We start from the raw sequence: 26,801 nt of genomic DNA, 5'->3' as shown, positions 1-26,801 counted from the left end.
ACAGAGAAGGATGAGAACATGGATGAAATATAAAGGATGGTAAGAGACCACAGGGATGACAATTTACAGCTTAAGAACAATGAAATAACAAGGGAGAAGAGATTCAAAGAATGGGGAGTGCCTTGTAAAGGCTGGCTGTGAGGGAGGGTACTTAAATCAGATACAAAGTAATATGAGGAAGGAGAAAGGATTAACAATGTAGGTGGTGGGAGAAATAAAAGGTTTCCCAAAGTAACAGATACCTCAACTGAATTAGGAAGCCTTCCTTCATTCCCTTACAAACCCCTAATCATTTATGCTCTTTTCTTCTTTAAACTATGTTGTTATCTACTTGTCTATCAACATCATATATAATTAAATAGAATGTGAGCTCCTTAAGGGCAAGAGTTGTTTTTTGTCTTTTGTCTTATTGTGCCTATCACACTTTGCACGTAAAAGGGCTTAATAAAACATTTGCTGAATGTAACCGAACTGTAAAATATTGAAGAATCAGTATGTAAAAATATTTTACTCCCTAACTCCCCTTTTATTGCTATTCAACACAATAGGTGTAGCAAAATGTTGTTTTCCCTTGAATTCATCTGACCTGTGTTTTGCTTAGACATTTTTCTCCAAGTTGAAATACTTTTTATATTTAATTTCAGTTAAAGATTACTCCAGAAAGGGGGTTTTTAACTTTTTGTGTGTGTTATGGAGCCCTTTGACAGTGTGGTGAAGTCTATGAACCCCATCTCAGAATAATGTTTTTAAATGCATAAAATACACAGGGTTGCAAAGGAAACCATATTGAAATAAAGATCTAATTTTATCCCATCTAAGTTCACAGACAACCTAAAATCCATAGAACTCTTGCTCTAGAAAATATTTAGTTACATTATGCAATTAAAATACATTCTTAACACACTAATTTTTTTAGCCTTCATAAGTACTCAGGAAATGAGAAACCATGAGATACCAATGAGATACCACTTATCTAAGAAATCTAACTTTCTTAAATTTTATTTTAGTAAAAATAATGGACTCTAATTATCAATGAAAAAAATTTTTTTAATTTGTGTTTTAGATTCATGCACAACAATTTTTTTGGAACTAAGGAATATCAAAAAGCAGGCTGACTTTTTAGAAATATTTCTATCTACAATTGCAAATCTAAATGTCAACTTATCTACTGGCAAAAAAGTGTTGTACTAGAGATGCAGAATGAAACATACACACTTTCAAATTCAGCCAATGTATTGATTTGTTTTTTGTGATAATATTTATTTGCTACAAAAGAGGGTTTTGGGGGTAGGGACTGGGGGGGAAAGAAGTATAGAGTTGGTGGATAGATATGCAAAAAAAGAAGAAAAGAGTGTCAACTGAAACATTAAAAATACAGACAAGGGAACAGAAGGCAGTTTAGAAGGAAACAAATACAAGCAGCACAGTTTCATTATTATCATTCTAAATTTGATATATACATTTAAAAATGTGAAGAGTTCATAATTTCATATAAAATCCTCTTTTCCATTCTTTGTATATTGAAGTTTCATGTTATTTATGCTTACTAAGTTCACAGTAAGAAAGATTTTTTTAAAGGGAGAAAATGATTAAAAAGTGATTCCAATGTCCCATTACCTGCTCAATTGCTTGGGCTTTCTCTTGCTCTATTTTCTTTGCAGTCTGTCTTTCAGCTTTGAGTGATGATGATGATACAGTTTTAGCAGACATAAAATCAAAGGTCATCCATTCATCTCTCTATAAAGAAAGCAAGCAATTCAAGTGCTTAGAACTAAATTTCTATAAACTGACTTTTTAGCTGCTGTTTGGTTAATCTTTTTGCATGAAATATTCTTCTTTATTTCCTATGCATGCAAAAATATCAAAAGAATTAATCTTAAAAGTACAAATCAGTCAAGTTTAGCTATTAAAGAGTTGCTACACTCAGTACTAGAGCTTAATTTTCAGCTCCCAATTACAAAATTGAAGAATATCAGATACAGGTAACAATGAGGGTACTACTTCTCTCTCCCAAACTAGAGATCTGAAAACTAAGGAATACTCCTTTTTCCCAAGTATTTGATAGCGACTGCACTCCCCCCCCCAACCAAAAAAAAAAAAAGAAGATTTCAGCAGAAGTAAATACCCAAAACACAGCATATACTTAATTATCATCCAGAGGTTGTAGAGTTAATCTTTATCTAGAGAAATTAAACCATATTTTACATTAAAAATGCAGTTCTTTTATCATAAGAACACATGTGCTTTATTGAAAATCAGGCTGCTCACCTGAACAATTTGGGAATCTTCTTTTTTATCTGACTCTTCCTTCTTGACTTTCCAGGCTTTTTCTGTGGCAGTTGCCTGCAACGGAACTGCTTCAACCCATTCATCTTCAGAACTCTACAAGAGACAAAATGTACAAATGAAATACTCATGTGTACATTTCAGCATAACATTACAAAATCAGAGTGTAGAGTCACCTCATCATTAAGTGGAGATACCACAGCAGGAGAGTACATTTTCCAAACAAAATGTGTATAAAAAAAAAATTCCTGAAAAAATAAAAAAGTAAAGCCTTTCATTTTGATGCCATCCTCCAAAATAACCAAATTACAGCTTTTTTTCTTAATAGTTATGTCACAAAACTAAAGAGCAATGAACAAAGATTATGACAGTTTTACAAAGAAAGCACACTTCAGTACAAAGCTCCAATTCCGTCTAACAAGCATACAATAAACTATCACAAATCTATTTGTTCAAATGTTACTGGAATTTGGGCAAAGGACAAATACAATTAAGATGGGAGAAATGTGACCAGCTCCATAAAGTGTCACTCCAAATAGGCACCCAAAAATGCTTTTTAACGATATCTTTACTACCTCTAAAAAAGAAGAGAAGCTGGTAAATTTTTCAAATCCTCAAATGGATCTATTATCATCAGTTCAGATATTTCTTCCAGTGATGGAGGTCACAACCGACCCATGCTTGTCCATACTGTGAAAATGTTGTTAGTCTTGCTTTCTCCTGACATTGCAAAAATACCAGTGGAATGTTCCAGCTGTCCACCTGTTAATCCTCACCCCTATGACACATAAGCAGCATATCTTTTTCTGTCATATATTTCCCAAATGACTCTCATTCTTCAATGTTACTCATGAGTAGCCTGCTCACACCCACTGTGCATCTCTCTATATTGTCTTCTGTGTGGTATTTATTTTCAGTTGTTTGGAGACTGTTGTATTCTATGTATTACTGCCATGTAACTTTAACAGAATATTAGTATTTAAAAAGATGGGCCTTTTTCTTCTAGGAGGAGTTTCAGCTCATCACAGGAGCTTAGCAATTTCTCAAATACAACTCAGCCTGCTCTTCACCTCCAGTTTAACTCTGTACTCATTTTGTTATCCACTTGGATGTTACAGACAATACATACTAATTATATGACAAATCACTAAATTGTGCCTACTGGGCCCACTACAAATTTATGTTATGTCCAAACTGAATCCTAACAAGGCAATCCTTCTCTTCCTACTTAAAAAATTCCTAATTGTACTCACCACAATGACTGTTTCAAACATTCTCTTCTCTTCTCTCTTCCCACCTCCCTACCCTACCCCACATAGGCTCAGGACCTCCACCCATACTTCACTAAAAAAGTTGAAGCCATTCACTAAGAACTCCCTCTTCTTCTGTTCTTCTGATCTCATATCTTTCTGACATCATCCCCCATTATCTCCTCCTTCACTGTGTCCCATCTCCTTGCCAAGGCCAACCTTTCTTCATTTACCCTTGGTTCAATCCCCTCCTCTCAAGAAGTAACCATATGCCTTTCCCTGGAGAGAGTCCCTAGGATGGGGATAATTGCTATGACTTATCAAAAGGCTACAGAGCCTACAGAGCTAAGTGCATAGCTGGAGATATAGGAAAGGTTTGACCTATATGGAACAAATTATACTGGGGTTCTGGAATCTACACTCCCCATCTGCCTCCAATGTAATGCAGATTGTTCTTATTTCGGTCTATAAAGGTCTATCTGGCTTAGCTATTGGTTTCCTTTGAGTTTTTCTCTTTCCCTATTTATACTTACATTTGACGAAATCATCATCACCAAAAGTGTTTACATACTTAAGGTGCTATAAAAAGAACTTTGTGTAGACATGGCCCCTTGTTCTCAAGGAGCTCACTACTAAGAAGGTATAAAATAAGCATTATCTCTTGGCAGAGTAGAGATTTAAAACATTAGATTAAAAGAAAAACTTAAATTTCAAGCTTTAATCACAGAACAGGTTTTTGAGGGTTCCTTTGGTGTTTTTTTTTAAGAGGAAGGAAAATAGGTTCAAATTTTATATACCCTTCAAGTTCTTGGAAATTAGTGTTTCAAATAATGAAAGATAAAAAACTTCAGCATACCATAAAGGTTTTTCCAACAAGGACCAAATATAGAGAAACGAGAAATAGAATTCTAGAGAAGAAAAATGATTTTTACTTTCATTTGTTCTTCTGCTGCTGTAGCCCTAAGGAGCTTGGATACAAACCACAAAGTTGGGAGCCAATTCTCCCATTATAAAATTATATCAACAGAAACTCCCATAATTCCTTTATGGCTTTGTGCATGCAAAATCTTCACTGGTTGGGGAATATCTCAGGATTTTCACCTAATCCTAGGGTTTAGGAAGAGACTACTTCAGAACCCTTAGTAAATGTGGAACAAAGGTACCCAGAGCCAACAAGGAACCCTAACCTGAATGCACAATTAGCAAAAAATAAGTGTTATCTCTAGTCAATACATTACTAGAAGAGTGTCATCACATTGAATAGATGAAATTAAGACTCCTCCTAAGAAGACAATAGGAAGTTTGATTATTGTGTATTTGGAAAGGGCTTAACATCTGTTAGAAAATTTATTAGATATTGAGAGGGAGGTTTCACTGACATATTTTAATGTTAAATCTTTGTCATCCAGCTGTTTAAATATGCAACCCTATTAATATGACTGGTACAAAGAATTTCAAAAAGGAGAGTCAACATTTCTTAAAGAGAGAATATGTATTCCAATAGATGGAACACCAGCAAATAAAATTAACATAACATTTTTAGATACCAAGGGAAGGAAATTAAACTTAACTGTGTACTACAAATTAACACTATCTCTTTTTTTCCCCCAAGCACACAGGTAACTATAATAAGAACATTTAACATTCTCAGACCAGAGATGGTAAGAATCCTGGACAGCTGGTCAGAAAGAGATTACAGGGGTCCTGAGGAGCAACGGTGCTTGCACCTGCAAAGAATCAGGGGTCTTTCCTGGCACAGACCAGGAAAACAATAACCACACCTCTCCCCAGAGAAGGAGAAGCACCAAAAACTTCCGAATTCCCAGAACTAGCTGTGAACACAGCAACACCAAAAAAGTATGAGTCCTGGGACAATTTTCCCACCCCTATTCCCTGGGTAAGCAGAGCCCAATTTTAACATAAAGTTAAAAGTCAAGAAATAGGCTGGAAAAATAAGAAAATAACAACAACAAAAATTAACCACAAAAATCTACTATGGTATCAGAGAAGATCAGGACACAAAATCAGAAGAAGACAAAAATGTCAAAACAGCTACAAGCAAAGCCTCAAGGGGGTTGGGGAATGTGCAAATTGGACACAAACCCAACAAGAATTGCTGAAAGAGCTAAAAAATGATTTTTAAAATAAAATTGGAGTGGTGGGGGAAAATCTGGAAGAGAAATGAGAGCAATAAAAGAAAAGTAGGAAAAGAGAATTAAGAGCTTGCCAAAAGAGGCACAAAAAATGCTGAAGAATGTGGGAAAATTGGAACATTAATACATTGGTGGTGGAGTTGTGAACAGATCCAGCCATTCTGGAGAGCAATTTGGAACTATGCCCAAAGGGCTATAAAAATATGTATATCCTTTGACCCAGCAATACCACTCCTAGGGCTATATCCCAAAGAGATCACACAAGCGGGAAAGGGACCTGTATGTACAAAAATATTTATAGCAGCTCTTTTTGTGGTGGCAAAGAATTGGAAATCATTGGAAATCAAGGGGATGCCCATCAATTGGGGAATGGCTGAACAAGTTGTGGTATATGAATGTAATGGAATACTATTGTGCTATAAGAAATGGGGAAGACACAGACTTCTTAATAACCTGGAAAGATCTACATGATATGATGCTGAGTGAGAGGAGCAGAACCAGGAGAACACTGTACACAACCAGAGACGCATTGATTCTGTGATGACTAACTTTGAGAGACTTGGCTCTCCCTCAGCAATACAAGGCTCAAAGACAGCTCCAAAGGACACACGATGGAAAAAACTAGCTACATCCAGAGAAAGAACTTTGGAGTCTGAATGCAGATTGAGGCAAACTATTTGCTCTCTTTTTTTTTCCTCTTCTTTTTTGGTTTTGTTTCTTCTCTCTCATGATTCGTTCCATTGGTCATAATTCTTCTTTGCAACTTGACTATTGTGTAAATAAGTTCAATGTGAAGGTTTATGTAGAATCTATATCAGACTGCATGCCATCTTGGCGGGGGGTGGGGAGGATGGGGTGGGAGGGAAGGGAAGGAAAGAAAATTTGAAACTCAAGAACATGCAGAACTAAGTGTTATAAACTAAAAATAAAAAATCTAATTAAAAGAAAAAAAATCTCCAATTAAACATCAAAATAGAAATCCTGAAAATCAAAGGAGAGATTAATAAAACTAAAAGTTAAAAAAAAACACTGAACTAATAAATAAGACTAAAAGCTGGTTTCATGGAAAAAAACCATAAATCATTGGTTAATTTTCATAAAGGACAAAGAGGAAAACCAAATTACCAGTATCAAAAATAAAAAGGGTGAATTCATAACCAATGAAGATGAAATTGAAGCGATAATGAGGAGCAAAGTTTGCCCAATTATATCAATAAAATTGATGATCTAAGTGAAATGAATGAATATTCACAAAAATATAAATATCTCAGATTAACATTAGAGGAAATAGAATGCTTAATGTTTTCATAGGCTGGTTAGAGAACACTATAGACATTTTTTCCTCTAAATTACATTAAAGGTATTTGTTTGTTTTAAATGAAGAAAAAAAGAAGAAATATGAGAAGACACTACCACTCTTTTGCAGAGGTGGAAGGTCAATGGGCACTTTACATTGTACATATTTTCAGACTTATTTTTCAATGTACTTATCACTTTATGCTCATTGTTTTTCTCTTCTTTTCCCTTTTGTTCTTTAAAAATATTACTTGCTATATGAGATAGCTCTATTGGAGGGGTGAAAGGAAATTTGGATGACTTTAAAAAACCAAAAGATATCAATAAGATTTTATTTAAAAAAAAAAAGAAAAAGGAGGGAGAGGATTTGGAACTCAGAAATTTTTTTAAATGACATTAAAATTGCTTTTACATATAATTGAAAAAAATCAAATATTCAAAATTTTTCTCTTTTTTAAAAAATTTATTTTATTTTTAATATATGGAATAAAACAAGTATTTCCATAACACAGTCTAATAAAAAAAATTATTGCACATGAAACTGCAAATCCACTATGTACAACTCGCTATTCCTTTTAAATATGTAATATGGTTATCATGTCATTTCATATCATCATATCATATACCATATATCATTTCTTTTTTTCCCTTTTTCCCTTCCCTTCCCCCCAACCCTTGCGCTAGAGATGGCTTCCATCAGACACAAATAGGTATATACATATAAAATTATTCCATCTATGCTTCTATTTAACAGATCTTTCTCTAGATGCTGATTGAGTCTTTCTTCAAATGTCCTTTATAATTAATTTGTATATTCATAATAGTCAAAATGACAATCACTCAAAGTTGTTCTTAAAACGATATTGCTGTTATTGTATTCAATGTTCTCTTGGTTCTATTCATTTCATTCCATTATTTCATGCAAGTGTTCCCATGTTTTTCTAAGATACTGAGCTCACCGTTTCTTAAAGCACAGTGGTATTTCATTGCAATCACATACCACAATTTATTCAGTCATTCCCCAACTGATGGACGTCCCTGCAATTTCCAGTTCTTTGCCACCACAAAGGAAATTACTATAAACATTTTAGAACATACAGGTTCTTTCCTTTTTTCCCTAATCATCTTTGGAAATAAACCTAGTAGTGGTATTACTGGGTCAAAGATAAGTATAGACAGTTTAATAACTCTTTGGGCATAATTCCAAATTGCTCTCCAAAATAGTTGGATCGGTTCACAGTTACACCAACAGCAAATTAGCGTCCCAATCTTTCCACAATCCCTCCAACATTTGTCATTTTCCCCTTCAACCATTTAAGCTTATCTGGTAGCTGTAAAATGATATCTCAAGGCTGTTTCAATTTGCATATCTCTAATAACGTTATTCAAAATTTTTTAAAAATACCTTTGATTAAAAGCCACTCGAAACCAAATATCTCATAGGAAAAGGGTTTTGTAGAATTGGGCTTCACTCTAATAGCTCATTTAAATCACCTGAAAAGCAACAGAAGTACGGCTGTCCCTGAGTAATACAGACTCTCATGATGGTCCATGAAGATAACTCCAACTTTCCACTATGGCAATACAGATAAAGCCTAGAAAAAATTTTCTTGGTTCCTGTGCCAGCTGCCAAGTTCTTCTAATAAAATAAATCTACTTCTCAAATTATAGTAAGTAAAGTTTCTAAACAATATCTACTATAGCTTTAAAAGACCAAACACCATTTACTAAGTAAAATATTCAAATTTTTCTTAAATATCTTTGGCCGTACATAGGTCAAACTAGATGACATCTGAGATTCCTTTCAACACTGAGATTTTATAATTCTCATAGGACAAAAGAACTAGGCTCATCTCAGTTCTGCTACTCACAAGTTGTGTGAATTTAGACAAGTTAAATCTCTCTGGACCTTAGTTTCCTAATCTTTATAATGAAGGGTTTAGACTATATACATGACTTCTAAACTCCCTTGAACTAAATGATCTTGAAGGTTCCTTCCAGCTCTTAAACTATGTGTTAAAAAGCATGTACTCACCGATGAACTATCAGATGATTCATTTTTTTCATGTTTCTGTTTCTTGCTCTTTTTCTTCTTCTCTTTCTTAGCTTTTTTGGAATGTCTATCCTTCTTCCTTTTTTTCTTCACAGAATGTTCCTGTATATTATCATTTTAAACAATAAAAAAAAGGTTTAATTTTGGGGGTTTTTTTTCATCATTTCCAAAAAACTAAAAAGAACCATTTCAGGGAAAGAAAGAACAATCTCCCCAAACCAGAATATGCCATTTGAAATGATATGTGATATATCAATAAGCTGCAGAGTTGAGAACTGTAGTATCCAGTCAAGACTCAGCTTGATCAGTCACGATTACCTACTGCTTCACATATTAACTCACACAACAAAATCCAGAGTCTAACATTCTATCCAATGGCAGCATCTACACAGAGCATGACTATACGAAACATGAGAATTAATATAGAAAATGAAAAGAACATTGGTTTTGTTTTGTACTCAAATTAATTTTTTTCTCAAGGATGCAATGAAGCATATCAACCAAGTAAATAAACCTGCTAAGGTCTAATTCATAATAATTAACCTACAGGCCTATTTTTCGAACCTCTTGGAGAAACTGCAAGGGCAAAACAACAAGGTACATAGAATTATGGTTGGATCAAATAAATATAATTGGTAATCCTCACCTGTGATAGCTGTTCAACTCGCTCATTCACGTCGGCTAACATCCATGTGTCCTCACCTCGCAGCCGCTTAAGTTCTTTGCGCCTCTCTTCTTTCTCAAAATCTGCTTTCGCCTATAACATGCACACAGACACAAATTTTCAAGCTACATTCCTAGGGCATAGTTGTATATTCTAATGTTCAGCCAAATCATCTTCTGTTTTGTTTAGACTATTCCATTTTTTGATCCTATTCCACTTTTTAATTAAAGGCAAAACTGAAAGACCCTAGGAGCAGAGTTGAATTGCAGAAAGGAGTACAGTTAAATTGCCTTGTCACCTCAAAGTACAAGAAAGGACTTAACTTGTTCTCTCAATAGAGAAGGGGAAATGAACTAATAATAAATGACATTTATACATTATTTTAAGGCTTGCAATTCACTTTACATATATTCTCTCACTTGATGCTCACACCTCTGTGAGGGAAATACAATTTTGTCATATATGAGAAAACTGAAGCACAGAAGTGACTTGCCCTCATTCACACTCATTCACAACTATGTGTCAGAGGCTGGATTCAAACCCATGTGTTACTAACCCAAGTCCACTGGTTTTATACTATGATACTACTTCTCAACTAGAAATAAGAGTAAAAAATTAAGTCTGTTTCCCACCCCTACAATACTAAAGTTTTTTCCAGTTAACTTACAAACCTATTGCCAGAGGAGTAAAAGCAGCCAGACCTCAGAAAGGAAATTTTCCAGCTACTAAGGCTTACTTGAGCCTTACCTTGTGAAGTTGCCTTCCCCAGACATAGTTCTTTCCTTTCAGTCTGTCCTGGATGTTGTGATATATGACTCATCATGATGTAGTAGAAAGAGGGATGGATTTGGAATCTGAGAAGCTAGGTTCAGATTCTGGCTCTACCATATACCATGTACTACTATCTGTGAGACATGAGGCAAACCATTTAACCTTTCTGGCCCTCACATTTCTAAATGAAGGGATTATACTCATTAATCTCTGATGTTCCCTGAAATTCCATGATTATGTACTCTTTGAATCTTACCTTTGCTTCCTGTTCTTTTGGTTAAAGCCCACAGCTTACCCTGAAATAAATGTAGGCAACACTGGTTCAGAATAATACTTGGCTCAAACATGAACTCAGATTAAGTGTCTGCCCATATATAGCCATGGGATCACAGATTTTAGAGTTGGAAAGGACCTTAGAGGTCATCTAGTACAAATGAGGAAACTGAGTGCCAGACAGATTAAGTAGTAGACCCAGGTCCCAAAGGTAAATAGAGCAGGATTTGAACTCAGTTCCTTGGACTCCATTTTTTTTTTTTTACAATAGTACCATTACTATCTTTCCTACTCTATAGCTCTCTTGACTCTGGCTACCTGCCTGATATTTATGGCTTGCCTGCCAAAGATTCACACTGACAAAATAGGTGTACTAACCAAGGTACAGAAAGATCTCCCTAGAAAATAATGCTCCAGCATAGGAAGCTTCTATTTCTAGAAGCTTTTATTTCTGTTTTCACTTAATTCTTTGTGGCAATCTCACCAAAATCTTTGTGTGATCTCACCAAAAACAAGTCTAAAACCATGGTTTTAGTGATCTTCCTAAAATGTAGATCTGACTATGTCAAGCCTCTACTTAATTAAATCCAGTTAATTAATGCTCACAACAACTCTGAGAGGGAAATACAATTTTTTCATATATGAGAAAACTAAAGCACAGAAGTGACTTCCCTCATTACAACTATGGGTCAAAGGCTGGATTCAAACCATGTATTACTAAAGCCCAAGTCCACTGGCTTTATACTATGACACGTCACCTCTCAACTAGAAAGAAGTGTACCTCTTACCTCCAGAGGATTAAAAATCCTCTTTTTGGTATTCAAAGATTCCCAACATGACCTCCTCCTACGTTTCCTGACTACTTACACTTTACTCTCCCTTCACCATACACCATATTCTGTGATCCAGCGACACCAGCCTCCTTGCTATGGTAACAAGACACTTCATCTCCCAGCTCCAAGCATTTTCTCCAGCTGAACCCCCATGCCTGGAATTTTTCCCTAGGTTCCTTCAGATTTAAGATAAAATCTACCTTCTACAAGACATTCCAATCTCCCTCAACCCTACTGCCCTGCAACTTATCTTATGTATACCTCGTTTGTAAATAGTTGTTTACATGTTGTCTCCTCCATTAGACTGTGAGCTCCTTGAAGGCAGGGACTTTTTTGCTTTTCTTTGTATTCTCATTATTTCACACAGTATCTGCCCATACAAAGCACTTAATAAATGTCTGTTGACTTATCTACTTGATTTGAAAGTTTGCCTACCTCTAGGTACCTTTAGGCCAATCTGTAACAAGGTAAAGGCTTAATTAACACAAACTAAACTACATATGTATGCTGATTAAATATTCTGCTACTTCTTCTAAGGGGTTCAAATTTTGCCTTAACTTTTTTTGTGATATCAGACCCTTTAATATAACTTACATGAGACATTCAAATAATAATGAAAAGCCACCTCCAATCCCTCAAAAGAATCCTAGCCAAACAATTATCCGCTTGTTCTATTTCTCTAAGGTTCCACTGACTTGATTGCCCTTAAAAAATACACCCGATGGACACAAGTATATACTACTCTAGCTCCTAATCATTACAGAATAACTTAAATACAGAAAATTCTATCCCTTTACATGTAGCAAGTTAAGTGATACAAATTTCAATATGATTCATGTTAGTCATGATGAAAGCCTTCTATTATTACTTAATGACATTTCTCCCCCTAGATCTCCCTAGGATAAACAGAAGGTTCTCCTGTTCCTTCTCTCTATGACTACTCAAGATAAGATCAAGTCTTGTAGGGTACAGGACGTGGCCTCTGTTAATTTGTATCAGTTGACTTTAAGATGATGATAGTCACATCTTCCTTACAGTTATTTCCCAGAGCCTAGTTTCCCAAATTTCTTGCTCCCTAAAATGTGTCATTTTTTTAAATCATATTCAAGTATTTACACTTTAATTTTAATTCATTTCTACAGCTTCATTATGCTTACTGATTGTTCAGCTATTTAACCAGTTATATAGAATATTTTATTAAAATGCCATCTGCAATAACTAATTGACAGGAACTATTGGGAAAACTGGAAAGTAGTTTAGCAAAAAAAAAAAAAAGTTTAGATCTGACTTTTCTACTATATTACCAATCAATCAGCAAGTATTTATTAAGCATCAACTATATGCCAAGCATTGTGTTAGGCATTGGGCCAACGACACAGGTACAAAGAATGAAGCAGTCCCTACTCACAAAAACTTACATTCAAATGGAGGCAGGAACAAGTACCTCTAAAAATATACACAAAATAAATATAAAATGACTATATGCAAATATGTGTATGTACATATATATGTATATGTATATAGCAGTTAAATAAAAGGTGATGTGGGAAAAAAGGCACAAGCAGTTGGAATGGGAGGTCAGAAAAGGCTTCTTGTTTTAGCTTTTTCATAAAAGAAGAGAGAAACTCCATCAGACAGAAGTAAGGAGGGCATGCATTCAGCATATGGCCCAGTCAACTCAAAGATACAGAGAGCAGAAGATGAGGAACAATGTGTCCTATGTGAAGGTCAAAGAGAAGACCCGTTTGGCTGAATTTCAGGGGTTTGCAGCATCATGAAATTCTTTTTTTAAATGGATGGAAACATCTTTCACAATTGTGGCTGGGGGAGAATTTTAAAACAAACAAGAAATTAAGAAAATCCCAAAAGATGGATAATTTATTTTATATAAAACTTAAAAGCTTTTGCAGAAACAAAGCCTACTTAAGAAGGTAAACTTCAAAAGGGAAAAAAAAAATTTGTATCAAGTATCTCTAATAACTCTTTCTTTTTAACTTCTTAAAGTATGTTTTCTTTGACCTAAAAGTTCTGGATTTTAGCTATGATGTTCCTGGGAATTTCCATTTAGAAATTTCTTTCAAGGATGACTGATGAATTCTTTCTATTTTTACTTTCCCTTCTGGTTCTAAGAGATATGGACAGTTATCACTTAAAATTTCTTAAAACGTAGTATCCAAGTAAACCAAGCAGGGCCCCTAATAGAAAACGGAGAAAATGGAAAGTTGTGAGCCATAGCTTTATAAAGAAAGGCTTGGGGTGGTGATTAATGCGTCACCCTCCAGCCCTCCAAACAGAGAGAAAAGAGAATTGAGAGAGATGAGAAGGTGTTCTCCATTATACACAATCAACCTTTGCTATTTCTCAAATTCCTATTAAAAAAAAAAGTTTTTGCCCCTCTCCACATATATATGTATAGGTATGTGTATGTATGCATATATATCTCCTACAGAGATATATTTTGTCCGGTTTGTTCAACTGCCCAAACCTGATCAATCCATTTTAAGTGTGGTACATTATTTCACATTCCTATAGTCATTCTTTCTTCAGGTAGAAAGATGTAAATTAGCTCTTATGACCCTTTTGTACACTTCCCACACTGTCAGAATTGTACCAGCTGTTTCTATGATCTTAGCATTACTACTTCTCCAATTTATTTTTAAATGTAGTTTCAGAATATGTGAAATTTCAAGGCTAGAAATGGTTGGCAAAGAACAAGCACATCAAAATAATTCTCTATCATTCCATATAGTAAAAGAAAACTGACCTGGAATTCAGGAAATCTGGATCTTACACTTACAAAGGATATAATAACACTGGGCAAGTCACTCAACCTCCAGCTGTAAAAATGAAGCAGCAGAACCAAATCATCTTCTTGTAGTTCTAAAATTCTATCATTTTATGTGCTTAATTGTTTAAAGATACAGAACTTCTTAACATAAAATCAAGGACGTGGGTCAAAGATAATCACATACATCCCTCTTTTTAAGGTGCGATGTTTTCAATATTTAAGCAAAAACATTTATTATTTAGAACCTCACAAGTGAGTCATTACAATGTAAAATGTAAACTAAGTGTAGAAAAGAGTTTGGTTCAAAATTTTTTAATGAAATTAAAATTACAAGTTCAAAAATTTAGGGAATTCAAAACAAATTAGGATAATTAAACATATTGGCCATAAAATAAAATAATAGAATAATCAGAATAAAAGAACAGTTCAGTTCAGTTAAATGGTGATGTCATTTAACATTGAAGCTTAATAATAATTGAACACCCCACCTCACAGGTAGGACTGTGGTAAGTGCCTTATATAAACTGAAAAGTATATAAATGTATGACAAATAAATATAGAGTTTTTTAAATAGTGTAGCACAGCAGAAATTTCATGCGCTGGATTTGGATTTGAAGTCAGGTCCTCTGGCTCTGCCATTTATCATAAGGAATGACATTGAATACCAATCACTTCTCTTCTGTTGGCCCATTTCTTCATCTATAAAATAAGGGGCTTAGATTATAAAGTTTCTAAGGTCTTTCCCAGTTCTAAAGCTATGAATATTTAAAATTATTTTATTTGATGCTCTCCAAAAGGTAATTTTAATTTTATTGTTTTTAAACTCTTACTCAAGCTCTTTAGAAGTATCTGTATAGATCAGACTATCTTAAAAGGTCCTTTCCATATCTAAAATGCCAGGTTTCTATGATTTTAAGTTGCTTATGATTTCATATAACTAGGTCCTTTCTGCATTTATGTCAACCCGTTAGTTTCTGCATAAGGAATTTAAAATTTATTATTTTACAAGTACTATATTTCCCCATGTATAAGACACTCCCATGTATAAGACACACCTTAATTTTAGGGCCCAAAATTTGAAAAAAAAATGTATTACATAAAGTTACTGAACTCAAGTTTTATTCATCATAAAATTCATACAATAATACGATGAAATTCAAGGACCTTCTGCTCATAGCTTTCAGGCATCTTTTGGGCAAGTCTGGTGCATGTACGCATGCTTAGTCCATTCCATTTCACGAACCTGAAGCACCAATTGTGTCCTCCTTTGAAATCAGTAACTTCTTTTTCATCAGCAATTCTTCTTGCCTCATGCTGAACCATCTTTGTGGACACAGGAATTCCAATTGCCCTTTGCTCTTCAATCCATGATTATCTTCAATTTCCTCCCTCAGACCATTTTGCTAACTAGCCTTTCATGGCCTTCTTCTGCCGTGGTGTTTTCAGTAGGGTTTCTTCTTCCCGTAGCCAGTCTCAGATTGTTTTCTCAATTGGAGGAGGACCAAACCTACGTTCAGCAGCACGATTTCCATTCACTTTTGCAAACTGGATCACTTTTAACTTGAATTCAACACTGTACGAAAATCTTTTCTGAGCCATTTCTGGGCAGAATGTGGCAAAATGTAACCTAATATACCAGTAACAAATGAGAAACAATGAGTGCAAAGACAACAAGCACAAAAAAGCAGGAAACACAAGTAAAAAAAATCTACAACAATGAGCACAAAAACAAGCATGAAAAAGTGGAAAATGCAAGTAAAAAAATCTATAACCACTGTATAAGATGCACCCAGTTTTTAGACCCCAAATTTTTCGGGAAAGGGTGTGTCTTATACATGGGGAAATACAGTATATATGAATTTCACAAGTCTTGAAATTCATATCCAGATAATGATTAATTTAATATTTTAATTTATTAAGTCCAATAATCAAGACAAAATACTTTTTTCTAAATGTTAACTGTCCTTAGGCAGAGAGTTTAAGCACAATTTCTAAATGTGCAAATTGTTTATTACCAATCAAACAATACTTGAAATTGGTCTTTAGCCTTATACATATAGAATATGGTGATGAGAAGGAGTAACTTAGATTCTACTCTGAGCTAATCTTCAGTATGCTTAATCTACTATATTAAACTAGTTGTGTGACCTTAGACAAGTTAATTAACTTATTTGAGCTTAAGTTTCATCTGTAATATAAAGAGAGTAAACTAAGTGATCATTAAAGACCCTTGGAGTACTAAAATTCTATTACTATTATTTCTTCAATGCTGCAGTACCAGGCATAGAGTCAAAAACTCCTGAGTTCGAATTTAACTTAAGACATTTGCTAGCTGTGTGACCTTGGGAAAGTCACTTAACTTCAATTTAAGGAGGGTGGGGAGGAATACACAGACATCTCATTTCCTACCTTCACAACCTCCCCCCACACCGCTGCTTTTCAGCTTTCTTTTGTGTGTTGTCTTCCCCTATTAGATTGTAAGCCCCTTGAAGACAGTCTCTTTTTCCTTTTCCTATTTGTATCTCCAGTGTGTGTCACAGTGCCTATCACATAGTAGGTGCATGTTGTTATTCAGTCATGGCCGAGGCTATGTGACCCCATGTACAATCCATGGGGTTTTCTTGACAAAGATAGTGGAGTGGTTTGCCATTTCCTTCTCCAGTGTGTCCCCATTTTATAGATGAGGAACTGAAGCAAAGTGATTTGCCGAGGTCACACAGCTAGGAGGTGGATTTATAGTGATGCTGGATTTGAACTCAGATCCTCCTGACTCCAAGCCCAGTGTTCTATCCACTGCACCAACTACCTACCCCATTAGTAGGGGCACAGTAGGTACAAATGTTTACTGTTAACTATTGACTTTCCAGTCTTCTTATACCTCATACCCTATCACATGCTATCCAGTGGCAGTGGCCTCCCTATGATGTTCCTTGAACAAGGCACTCAATCTCTAACTTCAGCCCTAATTCTAGGCATGGTCTCCTTCCTCATCTAGACCTCCTGCCTTCCCTAGCTTCCCTCAAGCCTCAGCTAACATCCCATCTCCCAAAGAAATCTTTTCTGATCTCTTTGAATTCTAGAAACTTCCCTAAGTAGATTATTTCCAATTTAATTTTGTCTGTAAGGAGTTGTTCTCATGTATTCTCCTCTATTAGACTTTGAGCTCCTTGAGTGTCCCTTCTGTGTATCTTGAACACGAAACACAGTGCCTGGCACATAAAAGCCTTTAACAAATGTTTACAGAGTGATTGATATCTCCAGTTCCCATCTCCAAATCCAAAAAAGTTCTATTAAGGTTAAATCAGATTCAGATAAACATAAAGAGCAGCCTCAAAGAGGGAAAATGTTCAAAAGGAGCAATTCAGCCTTTGAGAAAAGAAGAATGAGAACTCTGTCAGGCTGATTTGGAGAATGGGAAAAAGCAGAGCTTTTTGTAAGCTCCTTGATGACCTCTCCTTGTTGCTTTTTTTGTCTTTGTGTGATCAGTGCCTAGAATAGTGCCTGGCACGTGGCAGACATTTAAGGTAAGTTTGGTGAATAATTAGAAAAATATGTTGAGGATGGAGGAGGATAGTCAGGTAATCACAACAAGCATTTTATTAAGCACCTCCAATATGCTGGTACTAGGGATGCAAAGACAAAAATGAAACTGCCCAGGCCCTCGAGGAGCTGACATTATACTGGGGAAAACAACATAAAAAAATGAATTATGTACAAAATAAATATAAGATAATTTAGGGGGAAACAACATAAAAAGTTAATTATGTACAAAATAAATATAAGATAATTTAGGGGGAAACAACATAAAAAGTGAATTATGTACAAAATAAATATAAGATAATTTAGGGGCATAAGAACTCTGAATTTTACAAGTAATATTTTACCACAAGTAAAAATTTTACAACAATTATACCACAGACACACACACACACCACAAACCATCCCCCAGAGAGTTCTATGTGTAGACATGAACCTTGAGTCCTTTCTGTTTAAATACAAGCTAGAAGAACATCTCATTCTCCCATGACAATGACATTCCTGAGTCACTTGCAGTATAAGTCTAGCTCAAGGCATGAGTCTCCGAAGTCATGAGAGATTTCGTAGTTATATCTAATTTTTGTAGTTTTTTCTGTCTCTCTCTATGCTGTCAAGTGTCATTTCTGAGTGTGCTTCTAACAGCTCCTTCAAACATTTAAAATTTTGCCTAAGACTAGCCTGAGTCTTGGAAAAGGGAATTTTTCTTCTTCCTTCCTATAGTACGTGGTCCTAAGAGTCCAAAACTCAAGGTAATACTATTATTACTACCCTAGCCCATCTTGTATAGTAACACAATTGTATAGTAATTACAATGGAAGACACTCTGCCCTATAATCCTCAAAGAAACTTAAGTGTACAAGCTTTACACCTCTCTTCCCAATTTGTTATGCACTATACAGTATAAATGAAAGAGTGCTGGGTTTGGAGTCAAAGAACCTGGGTTCAAATCCAAAGTTATGACATTTGCTGCCAGTGACCTTGGGCAAGTCATTTACTCTTTTCTAGAGCACCAATCAATAGTTTCCTCATTTGTAAAATGAAGAGTTGGACGAGATGATGTCTAAGGAGTTTTCTAAATCTATTAATCTATAATCTTATAATCCTAAATGTAATAAGAGAAGCTATCATCTATGCAGCATCTTATAGTTTATAAAGCACTTTATGCCAAAATCCTAGGAAGGAAGTATTATCCTTCCTAAAGGTCCTTGCTTTGTTAGGACAAAATAAACCTTTTGTTAACTGTTCAGTGCCTTGTCAGTGCCTCATTTCCTCCCATTGTCAACCTGAACTAAGACAGTGCCACTTCCAACAAAAAAGGTTCTCACAACTTATGACATTCATTCTTCTCTTCATGCTGGATTTTGGCCTCCAGGAAGAAATATACAATGTATCAGCAGATATGAACCTTCTGACAAATCTACTACTAGACATTAGTTGTTAACAAGTATACTGTATTAACTGACTTGAAAAATACTACCACTGTTTGAAACACTATCAAAACACAAGATATTTCCTTAGGAAGTCTCAAAAACAATTACTAGTCATTAGCAATGACTTAAAAAGAAACTTCAAAACATCTCTCCCTGGAATTTTAATGGAATTGTATCTGACTAGGGCATGACTGTTACCTAAAAGTAATTGAATGAACAGGCAGAGGCAGGGAAAAAAAAACTATGTTATGAGTCTACATTATGCACTCTTGATTCACTAATCAAGGCCACAAAAGAAAGGTGGGGGCTTATTTTTTTCTATAGAAGTATAAATTTTAAAATAACAGTATAAAAGTACCCATGGAAAGAGAGTCAATCATTGACTCTGTACTGCTCATACTCATATCCTTAAAAATACTTTTTTAAAATAATTTTTTTCCTATATATACACTTAAGTGGCATAAAAAGCTCTTTAAAAAGCCAAGCAAACTGAGAATCTCATCTTCTGATCTGACAGGGCTAATGACAAGCTTACCCCCTCCCTTTTTTTTTTCCACTTTTGATCAAAAAAAGACATTTTATTCAACAACAGCAAAAGGAAAAAGAAAGGTCAACTCCATTTCTACAGAGTAGGCAAAAAGTGCCCTCATATGCCAGAAAACTAATTCTAATGTTTCCATGTCTTTAAACATAAATGGTAATATAGCAAAGAGAAGTGCTGATTTGTACTCTTAGAAGAAATAGAATTAGGGTGTTCAAAATATGATGTTTCCATATCTATTCTTCACCATTCTAATCTGATGGATTATCTTTTCAAAATCTTAATATTTTATTTTTCCCAATTACATGCAAAAAACAATTTTCGTATTCTTTTTTTTCACATTTTGAGTTCAAAATTCTCTCCCTCCCCCCCCCGTTGAGAAGGCAAGCAAATTGACATAGTAGTTATACGTGTGTAGTCAAGCGAAACACACCTTCCATGTAAGTCATTCAGTGAAAGAAAACACAGATTTAAAAAAAGAAAAGAAAGTAAAGAGAAAATATCTTTGATCTGCATTCAAACTCTACTAGTTTTTTCTCTGGAGATGGACAGCACCTTTCATCATAAGTCCTATAGAACTGTCTTGGATCATTGTATTGGAGAGAATAGCTAAGTTATTCATAGTAGGTCATCATACAATATTGCTGCTACTGTGTACAATGTTCTCCTGATTCTGCTCATTTCTCTCTGCATCAGTTCATGTAAGTCTTTCTCCATGTTTTTCTGAGAGCATCCTGCTCCTCATTTCTTAAAGTATTCCATCACAATCTTATACAACAACTTGTTCAGTCATTCCCCAATTGATGGACATCCCCTCAATTTCCAATCCTTTGCCGCTATTAAAAGGGTTGCTATAAATATTTTTGTACACAGAGGTCCTTTTCCTTTTGTTTTTTATCTCTTTCGGATACAGAACTAGTAGTGTTATTGCTTAGTCAAAGGGTATGCATGAACTGGGAAATAAGATATGCAAGCAACGGGGTATAGAAATCTATCTTTCCCTACAAGAAAGTAAGGGGAAAGGGGATGGGGGGGGAATGACAGAAGGGAGGGCAGACTGGGGAAAGGGGCATATATGCCATCTTGGGGTAGGGGAGAGTAGAAATGGGAAGAAAATTTTTAATTCAAAATCTTGTGGAAATCAATGTTGAAAACTAAAAACTATTAAATAAAGAAATAAAGACAAATAAAAAAAGGTATGCATGGTCCCTTTAAGCATAGCTCCAAATTGCTCTCCAGAATGGCTTAATCAGTATACAATTTCAAGAATAATACTTCTAATGGGTTATCTTTATCTTCACACTGTCAAAAATTTATACTAATATTTGTCATTCTTCCACAAATATCTTTCTCCGTCGCATAACCAGAATTCAAAAGGACTGCCAAAAAAGCCAAAGATGTTTAAATATCAATGTGTGAACTCTTCTCTAAAAGCAATCTTCTAAATCACCAAGACAAACAATAGGCAAGTCAGATTTCTGAGCAAAAGGTGTATTAATACAAAAGTTTAAACTAAATATACTTACATTCTAGCATTCTAGGGTTCCTCAATATGAATGAAGGAGATCTGAATACATGAGAAATCCAAATAGTGTCATGTTATACCTATTTACAAAGACTTCCAACGAGTCTATTTTTTAAAGGACAGGAGTCAAACAAACATCAGAGGTCTTTCTGGCTCCATCTTCTCTCCAAATTGACTTCATATTTCTTCTCCTCATATATTCAATATTCTAGCCAGATTGACCTATTTGTTGTTTCTTGCCTATAACATTACATCTCTCTTTCTTGACACAGTCTATGACCCTTCTCAGTTCCACCTCATTTTAAGGCTCAAAGTTCAGCTCAAGTACTACTTCCACCAAAAAAACCTTTCCTATTCCCTCAGGAATTAGTGTTCCCTCCTTTCCATTATATTGTATTTATTTTTATATACATTTTGAACACACTTATCCATATCTGCACTTGTCTGTTATCCGTACTTACATGTTGTGTCTCTCCCCACTCCATTTTCTAATAGATGTGATGATAAACGTATGCAAACACTTTTCATCTGTGTAACCTTTTTTGTTTGTTTGTTGTTGTTGCTTTTACCACTGTGCCTAATACAGGCATTTGAACATAAATGCTTGGATGGAGTTCCTTTAGCACATAACGATAAAAGAGACCTTCTCTGTAAAAGCTACTTCACGACGATACTGAAAAGAAAACTAAGTAAATTAAGCATGATGTCGATACATAAAAAAAAAAAAATGAAAATCAATATTACTGTGCCTACCAAGTAAAACTACTGTTGTAGCAGAAAATAGGAGTCAGAGGACCTGGATTCAAATCCAATTTCTTCTATTTAACCTCTCTACGCCTCATTTTCTTGTCTCTAAAATAAGTTTTGGCTAAGTTTATAAGGTCACTTCCCTTGCTAAATCCTATGACCTCCTAAATTCTAAGCTCAGAGTGACAAATCAATATAAATGCAATAATATCCTTTAAATGGAGCATTAAGACAAGTGTTTATTTCTTTTCAGTATCAAATGAGATAACAAGTAAAACACTTTGTAAATCCTAAAATGATACATAAATACTATTATTATTTTTTTTATTGTCAAAATCATAACCATAGCAACAATGGCGCCATTTCAACAAGTAACCAGGAGAGGGATGGAGGAGAAAAGAGGTGGGAAAAGAGTCAAAACCTCTTCCAGGCTCAATTCTCACAGAGCAAGAAACAGTAATACCTACTTTTCCACCAATGTATTAAGCAAAATCACACTGGCTTTTGAAAAAGCTAATCTAGCTATCTTTCTAGATTAGCCTAGAAATAAAAACTCTCATAATCTTTTGAACCTTAAACTGATCACAGCCTTAAGAATTAGCCATGTAATAAAATGAAGAATAATTTTTTTTCTTAAAAAATCTATGAAATTGCTCAGAAATGCTTTTTTACTCAACCCAATTTTTATATTCACCCATTTATGACTCTCTCAAGTGACAATTTTTTTACAAAATACTTTTATCTGAGGGATGTTTAAACTCAGTAAGGGGAAAAAAACCACATTGAACAGGTAAATTAAAGCTCCAAAAGAAAAACTGGCACTTCAAGTTCTCACAAATCCCCAAAGACAATCGATGTATTTAGTACTCAGAGTCCTTCTGTTCATTCTCTATTTCAGAAGAATGAAACAGTTTTACAACATTTATTCCACCCAACATTTTTTGAAGGTGTAGTTTCTCAATGTCTGAAATGCACCAAAGACCAAAGACAGCTTAAGAAAAATAAAGAAAAAAGTGGTCAGGACTACCTACCAACGGACCCGGGAAATTCTCTAATTTCCTATGGCAGAGAAAATAGAGAAAAAGTACGGGAGGGCCAGGGAGGGACACCAGAAAAGTGATGGCCTCAGGATGCAGTGAGAGATCTTTTTCTTTTTTCTTTTTTTTTTTTGACATGCCAATAAAAGGATTTGTTTGGCTTTACTACATATACGTGTGTTACACAAGTTATCTTCTGAATAACGGGAAGGAAAATAAGAAGAAAACAGTTAAGAGGGGAAAGACAAAGGAAAGGGCCATAATTAGGGCAAGGAAGTTGAAGGGTAGAAAGGAAAACGTAAAGGTGAAGGGGGGAAGAAGAGAAATAGGGAAGGGGAAAAACTGGGGCGGAGGGAGGAGAGGATTCTGAATGGAACTGGATGGCCAAAACTCTCCAGAATGACGGCAAAATAAGAGAGGCTTGAACCGCTAGAGCAGTTTCCCCCCTCAATCCCTTTTCTAAGCCTCTTGTCCGTACACTTGAACACTTGTACTTGTTAACGGGACTTGAAATAAGGTGCCCCCACAAGCCTGGTGCAGTTTGGGATTTAATAGTTTAAAACGGCAAATAACCCTGGAAGACACCCGAGGCTTTCGAGGTCGGAGCTGAGAGAGGGGAAGGACTGAGAGTTGCAGCTAAGGAAGCGAGGGGAGAGGGAGGACGGAGGCAGGGCCCGGAGGGGCGGCTCCCCAGGCCTCCAGCGCCCTCGGCACCGGAAACGACAGTACAAAGAGACCGTGAGAAGGAAGTACCTGGCGCAGGACCTCAGCCCGAGCCTGCCGTTTTTGTTCTTTCCGTTCTTCGATGCTCCTCGCGCTTTCAAATCTGCCACTGGAAGCCGCCATCGTTGTTGTTGTTGTCGAAAAGCACCCAAGGCAGCCGCCGTAAAAGTTGGCTTACGACAGTCGTAAAAGCAAACCTTCCGGTTCGTCGCTCCAAGGAGTCCCTGGGGGCGAGGCGAGGCGGGGCGGGGCGCCGGATGGGAGGGAGCGCCGGAATGTCAGAATCCTGGACAACCGCGCGAGGAAGTTTTCTCTCCCTCTAGCAGTCGGGTCATTTCTTCCATCGATTGTTGATAAAGCCCTGAAAGAGGAGAGAACAAATGAAGGTGGAAAAATGATTTAGTTCTTTGCTGTCCCAGCTGTCCCAACTGTACTAAGACTTTTGGGACGCCTTGCATTGACCTCTCGTAGCGGCTGGCGGGTTAGGTTTCCTAGCATTAAAGGGATTACTTGCATTACTGCAAGGGACGGCCACTCGTTTTACCGATGAGGCAACCAAGAACCAGAGAATTTGATTGTCTTGACATCGGTCACACTGATAGTTAAGTGACAGAGCTAGAATTTGAAGCCAGGTGCTCGAACTTGAAATTCGATGCTCCTTTTCACCTTAATTAGCCAGGGCACAACTGTATCAATAACTGACCCTAGACAAAACTATGAAATTTGATTCCCGAGACCTTGCAAACACTCCGCGCTCCCCACTTAATTTCTGAGCCCCCTTTTTTCCTTTTGGCTTCTTCGTTCAGAGGATCCCTCCCCTCTTCTTACCGGGCAACCTAGTGCTTCCTCATGCTGCCCTCTGCTGCCAAATTTCTAGACATCCAAGTCCCCACCACCCACCACTGCGCCTCCCTCAAAAAACCTCCCATTTCCACCATTAAGTGATTAATTATACAGAGAAAACTAATTCCCACCGTGTTTGTCTTTGTTGTTGTTGTATAGTACCAATGACATCACTATGCTGGGATCAAGGTTCAGTGTGTTGACTGAGACCGATAGGTCCAATAGGATCTCAGAAGGCTCTACTACAGGTGTCTTTCCTTGGGGCCACCCCTTTTGTTGCATGGGAATTTTAGCTTGGAGAGGATAAGTCTGTGATCAGTCCAGCACTCTGTGCCACACATCAATTTCATCACTCTCACTTCCTGCCTGTCTCTTCTCCTTATAATGATATAGTCTGATAAATGCCAGTGCTTGCTACAAAGGTGCATCCAAAGCATTCTGTTTAATTTAGGTAAATAGAAGACAGTGTTGGTGATGAGAAGGTTATGAAACACACATCTTCAGTAGTAAGTGGCCATCGTTATTGCTATTTCTGACTGTTCCTCCCAAGGATTCCCTGCCAATCTGATAATCTGTGCTTACTCTGGCATTAAAGTCACCCAGAATTACAAGCTTGTCCTCTTTTGGCACATTGATGATAAGGGTCCCCAGGGTCTTCATAAAATTTTTCTTTGAACTTTTCAAATTTTCAAACTTTTCTTTGAACTTGTCAAGGTTCATCATGGTAGAGCATATGTTCTGATGATGGTAGCATGGCATTTTCCTATAAGTGGCAGTCACATTGTTATGAGCATGTTGTTTACTCCTTTTGGGAGGCATACAAGCTTGTTGATCTGATCGAAAAATGTAAACCAGCTTCGCAGTGCTCCTCATCATGCTACTGTGCATCCAGCCTTAGTAGGCTGGCCTTTATCTTCCAGTCTTATTTCACTCAGGGCTGCTATTTGGATGTGGTACCAACTGTGTTCTCTTGCAACAAGAACTGTCTGTCTTTCAGGTCTATTGGATTTCATGTTGTACATGAGTGTGCATACATTCCATAGATCAATGGTGAGTGGAATCATCTTAGCAAAAATTTTTGTACAATTTTTTGTGTTTTGTTCACGGGGTGGGATCCCCACCTGTCTCAGTAAGCAGGACAGGGTTGGGTGAAACAGACAATTTTTAGGGCACCTTTTCTTTTTTCATTAATTAATTAATTAATTAATTTTTCATTTTAGTTTACAACACTCAGTTCCTCAAATTTTTGAGTTTCAAAATTTCTCCCCCTCCCTCTCCTCCCCCCACACACACAAGATGGCATGCAATCTGATATAGGCTCTACATATACCTTCACACTAAACATATTTTCACAATAATCAAGTTGCAAAGAAGAACTATAACCAGTGGAATGAACCACAAGAAAGAAGAAACACAACAGAAACAACAAAAAAAGAGAGAGCAAATAGTTTACTTCAGTCTGCATTCAGACTCTGTAATTCTTTCTCTGGATGTGGTTAGCTTTTTCCATCATGAGTCTTTTGGAGTTGTCTTAGAACCTCGCATTGCTGAGAAGAGCCAAGTCTATCAAAGTTAGTTATCAGAGATACCATGTGTCTGTAATCATCTATAATGTTCTCCTGGTTCTGCTCCCCTCAGCATCTGTAACAACAATGTTGCTAGCAGCTGCTTTGGAGGTGAAAGACTAACAACAAGACGAACAATGAGAGGACACAGGAGGATTGCTAGCACAGATTCTTTGATCTGCTTTTCTAAGGAAAGCAATTTTAAGGGGTTAACAATCTCACTTTAATTAAACATACATATATCATTCACATAGTTCAGGGGAAAAAGTCAGCACCCTGAACTTCAGAGCAAATACAAACAGAGAAAATATAAAGAGATCAACAGATAGGCTTCACATCACATGCATAGTTACCAGAGAGAAAAGAACCAACATCTGGGATTTCAAAGCGGGGCGGGGGTGGGGGGGCAGGCTTTAATGGCTACCTAGAGTCTCATCACCAACACTCTTCCCATGAGTGTACCCCAAAAGCAAAATGCCAACCTCA

General features: G+C 36.1%; 1 protein-coding gene across 1 annotated transcript in view; it reads right to left on the bottom strand.

The window, feature by feature from the left end:
• The window catches only part of CWF19L2 (CWF19 like cell cycle control factor 2), a 134,213-nt gene extending 110,125 nt beyond the window's left edge, over window positions 1-24,088 (bottom strand). The window contains exons 1-5 of the mRNA XM_036745740.1: window positions 23,938-24,088; window positions 9,685-9,795; window positions 9,021-9,140; window positions 2,269-2,382; window positions 1,618-1,737 (exon numbers count right to left, since the gene is read on the bottom strand). Coding sequence (XP_036601635.1) covers window positions 1,618-1,737; window positions 2,269-2,382; window positions 9,021-9,140; window positions 9,685-9,795; window positions 23,938-24,030 — 558 coding nt within the window. The 5' untranslated portion in view covers window positions 24,031-24,088. The remainder of the gene's footprint in view (window positions 1-1,617; window positions 1,738-2,268; window positions 2,383-9,020; window positions 9,141-9,684; window positions 9,796-23,937) is intronic.
• Window positions 24,089-26,801: the final 2,713 nt, after the last annotated feature.

Source organism: Trichosurus vulpecula, chromosome 2 (genome assembly GCF_011100635.1).
Source record: "Trichosurus vulpecula isolate mTriVul1 chromosome 2, mTriVul1.pri, whole genome shotgun sequence".
In the NCBI taxonomy this organism is placed as follows: Eukaryota; Metazoa; Chordata; class Mammalia; order Diprotodontia; family Phalangeridae; genus Trichosurus; species Trichosurus vulpecula.
The sequence above is the reverse complement of the archived record's forward strand: the minus strand, read 5'-3'. Positions and strand labels throughout refer to the sequence as shown.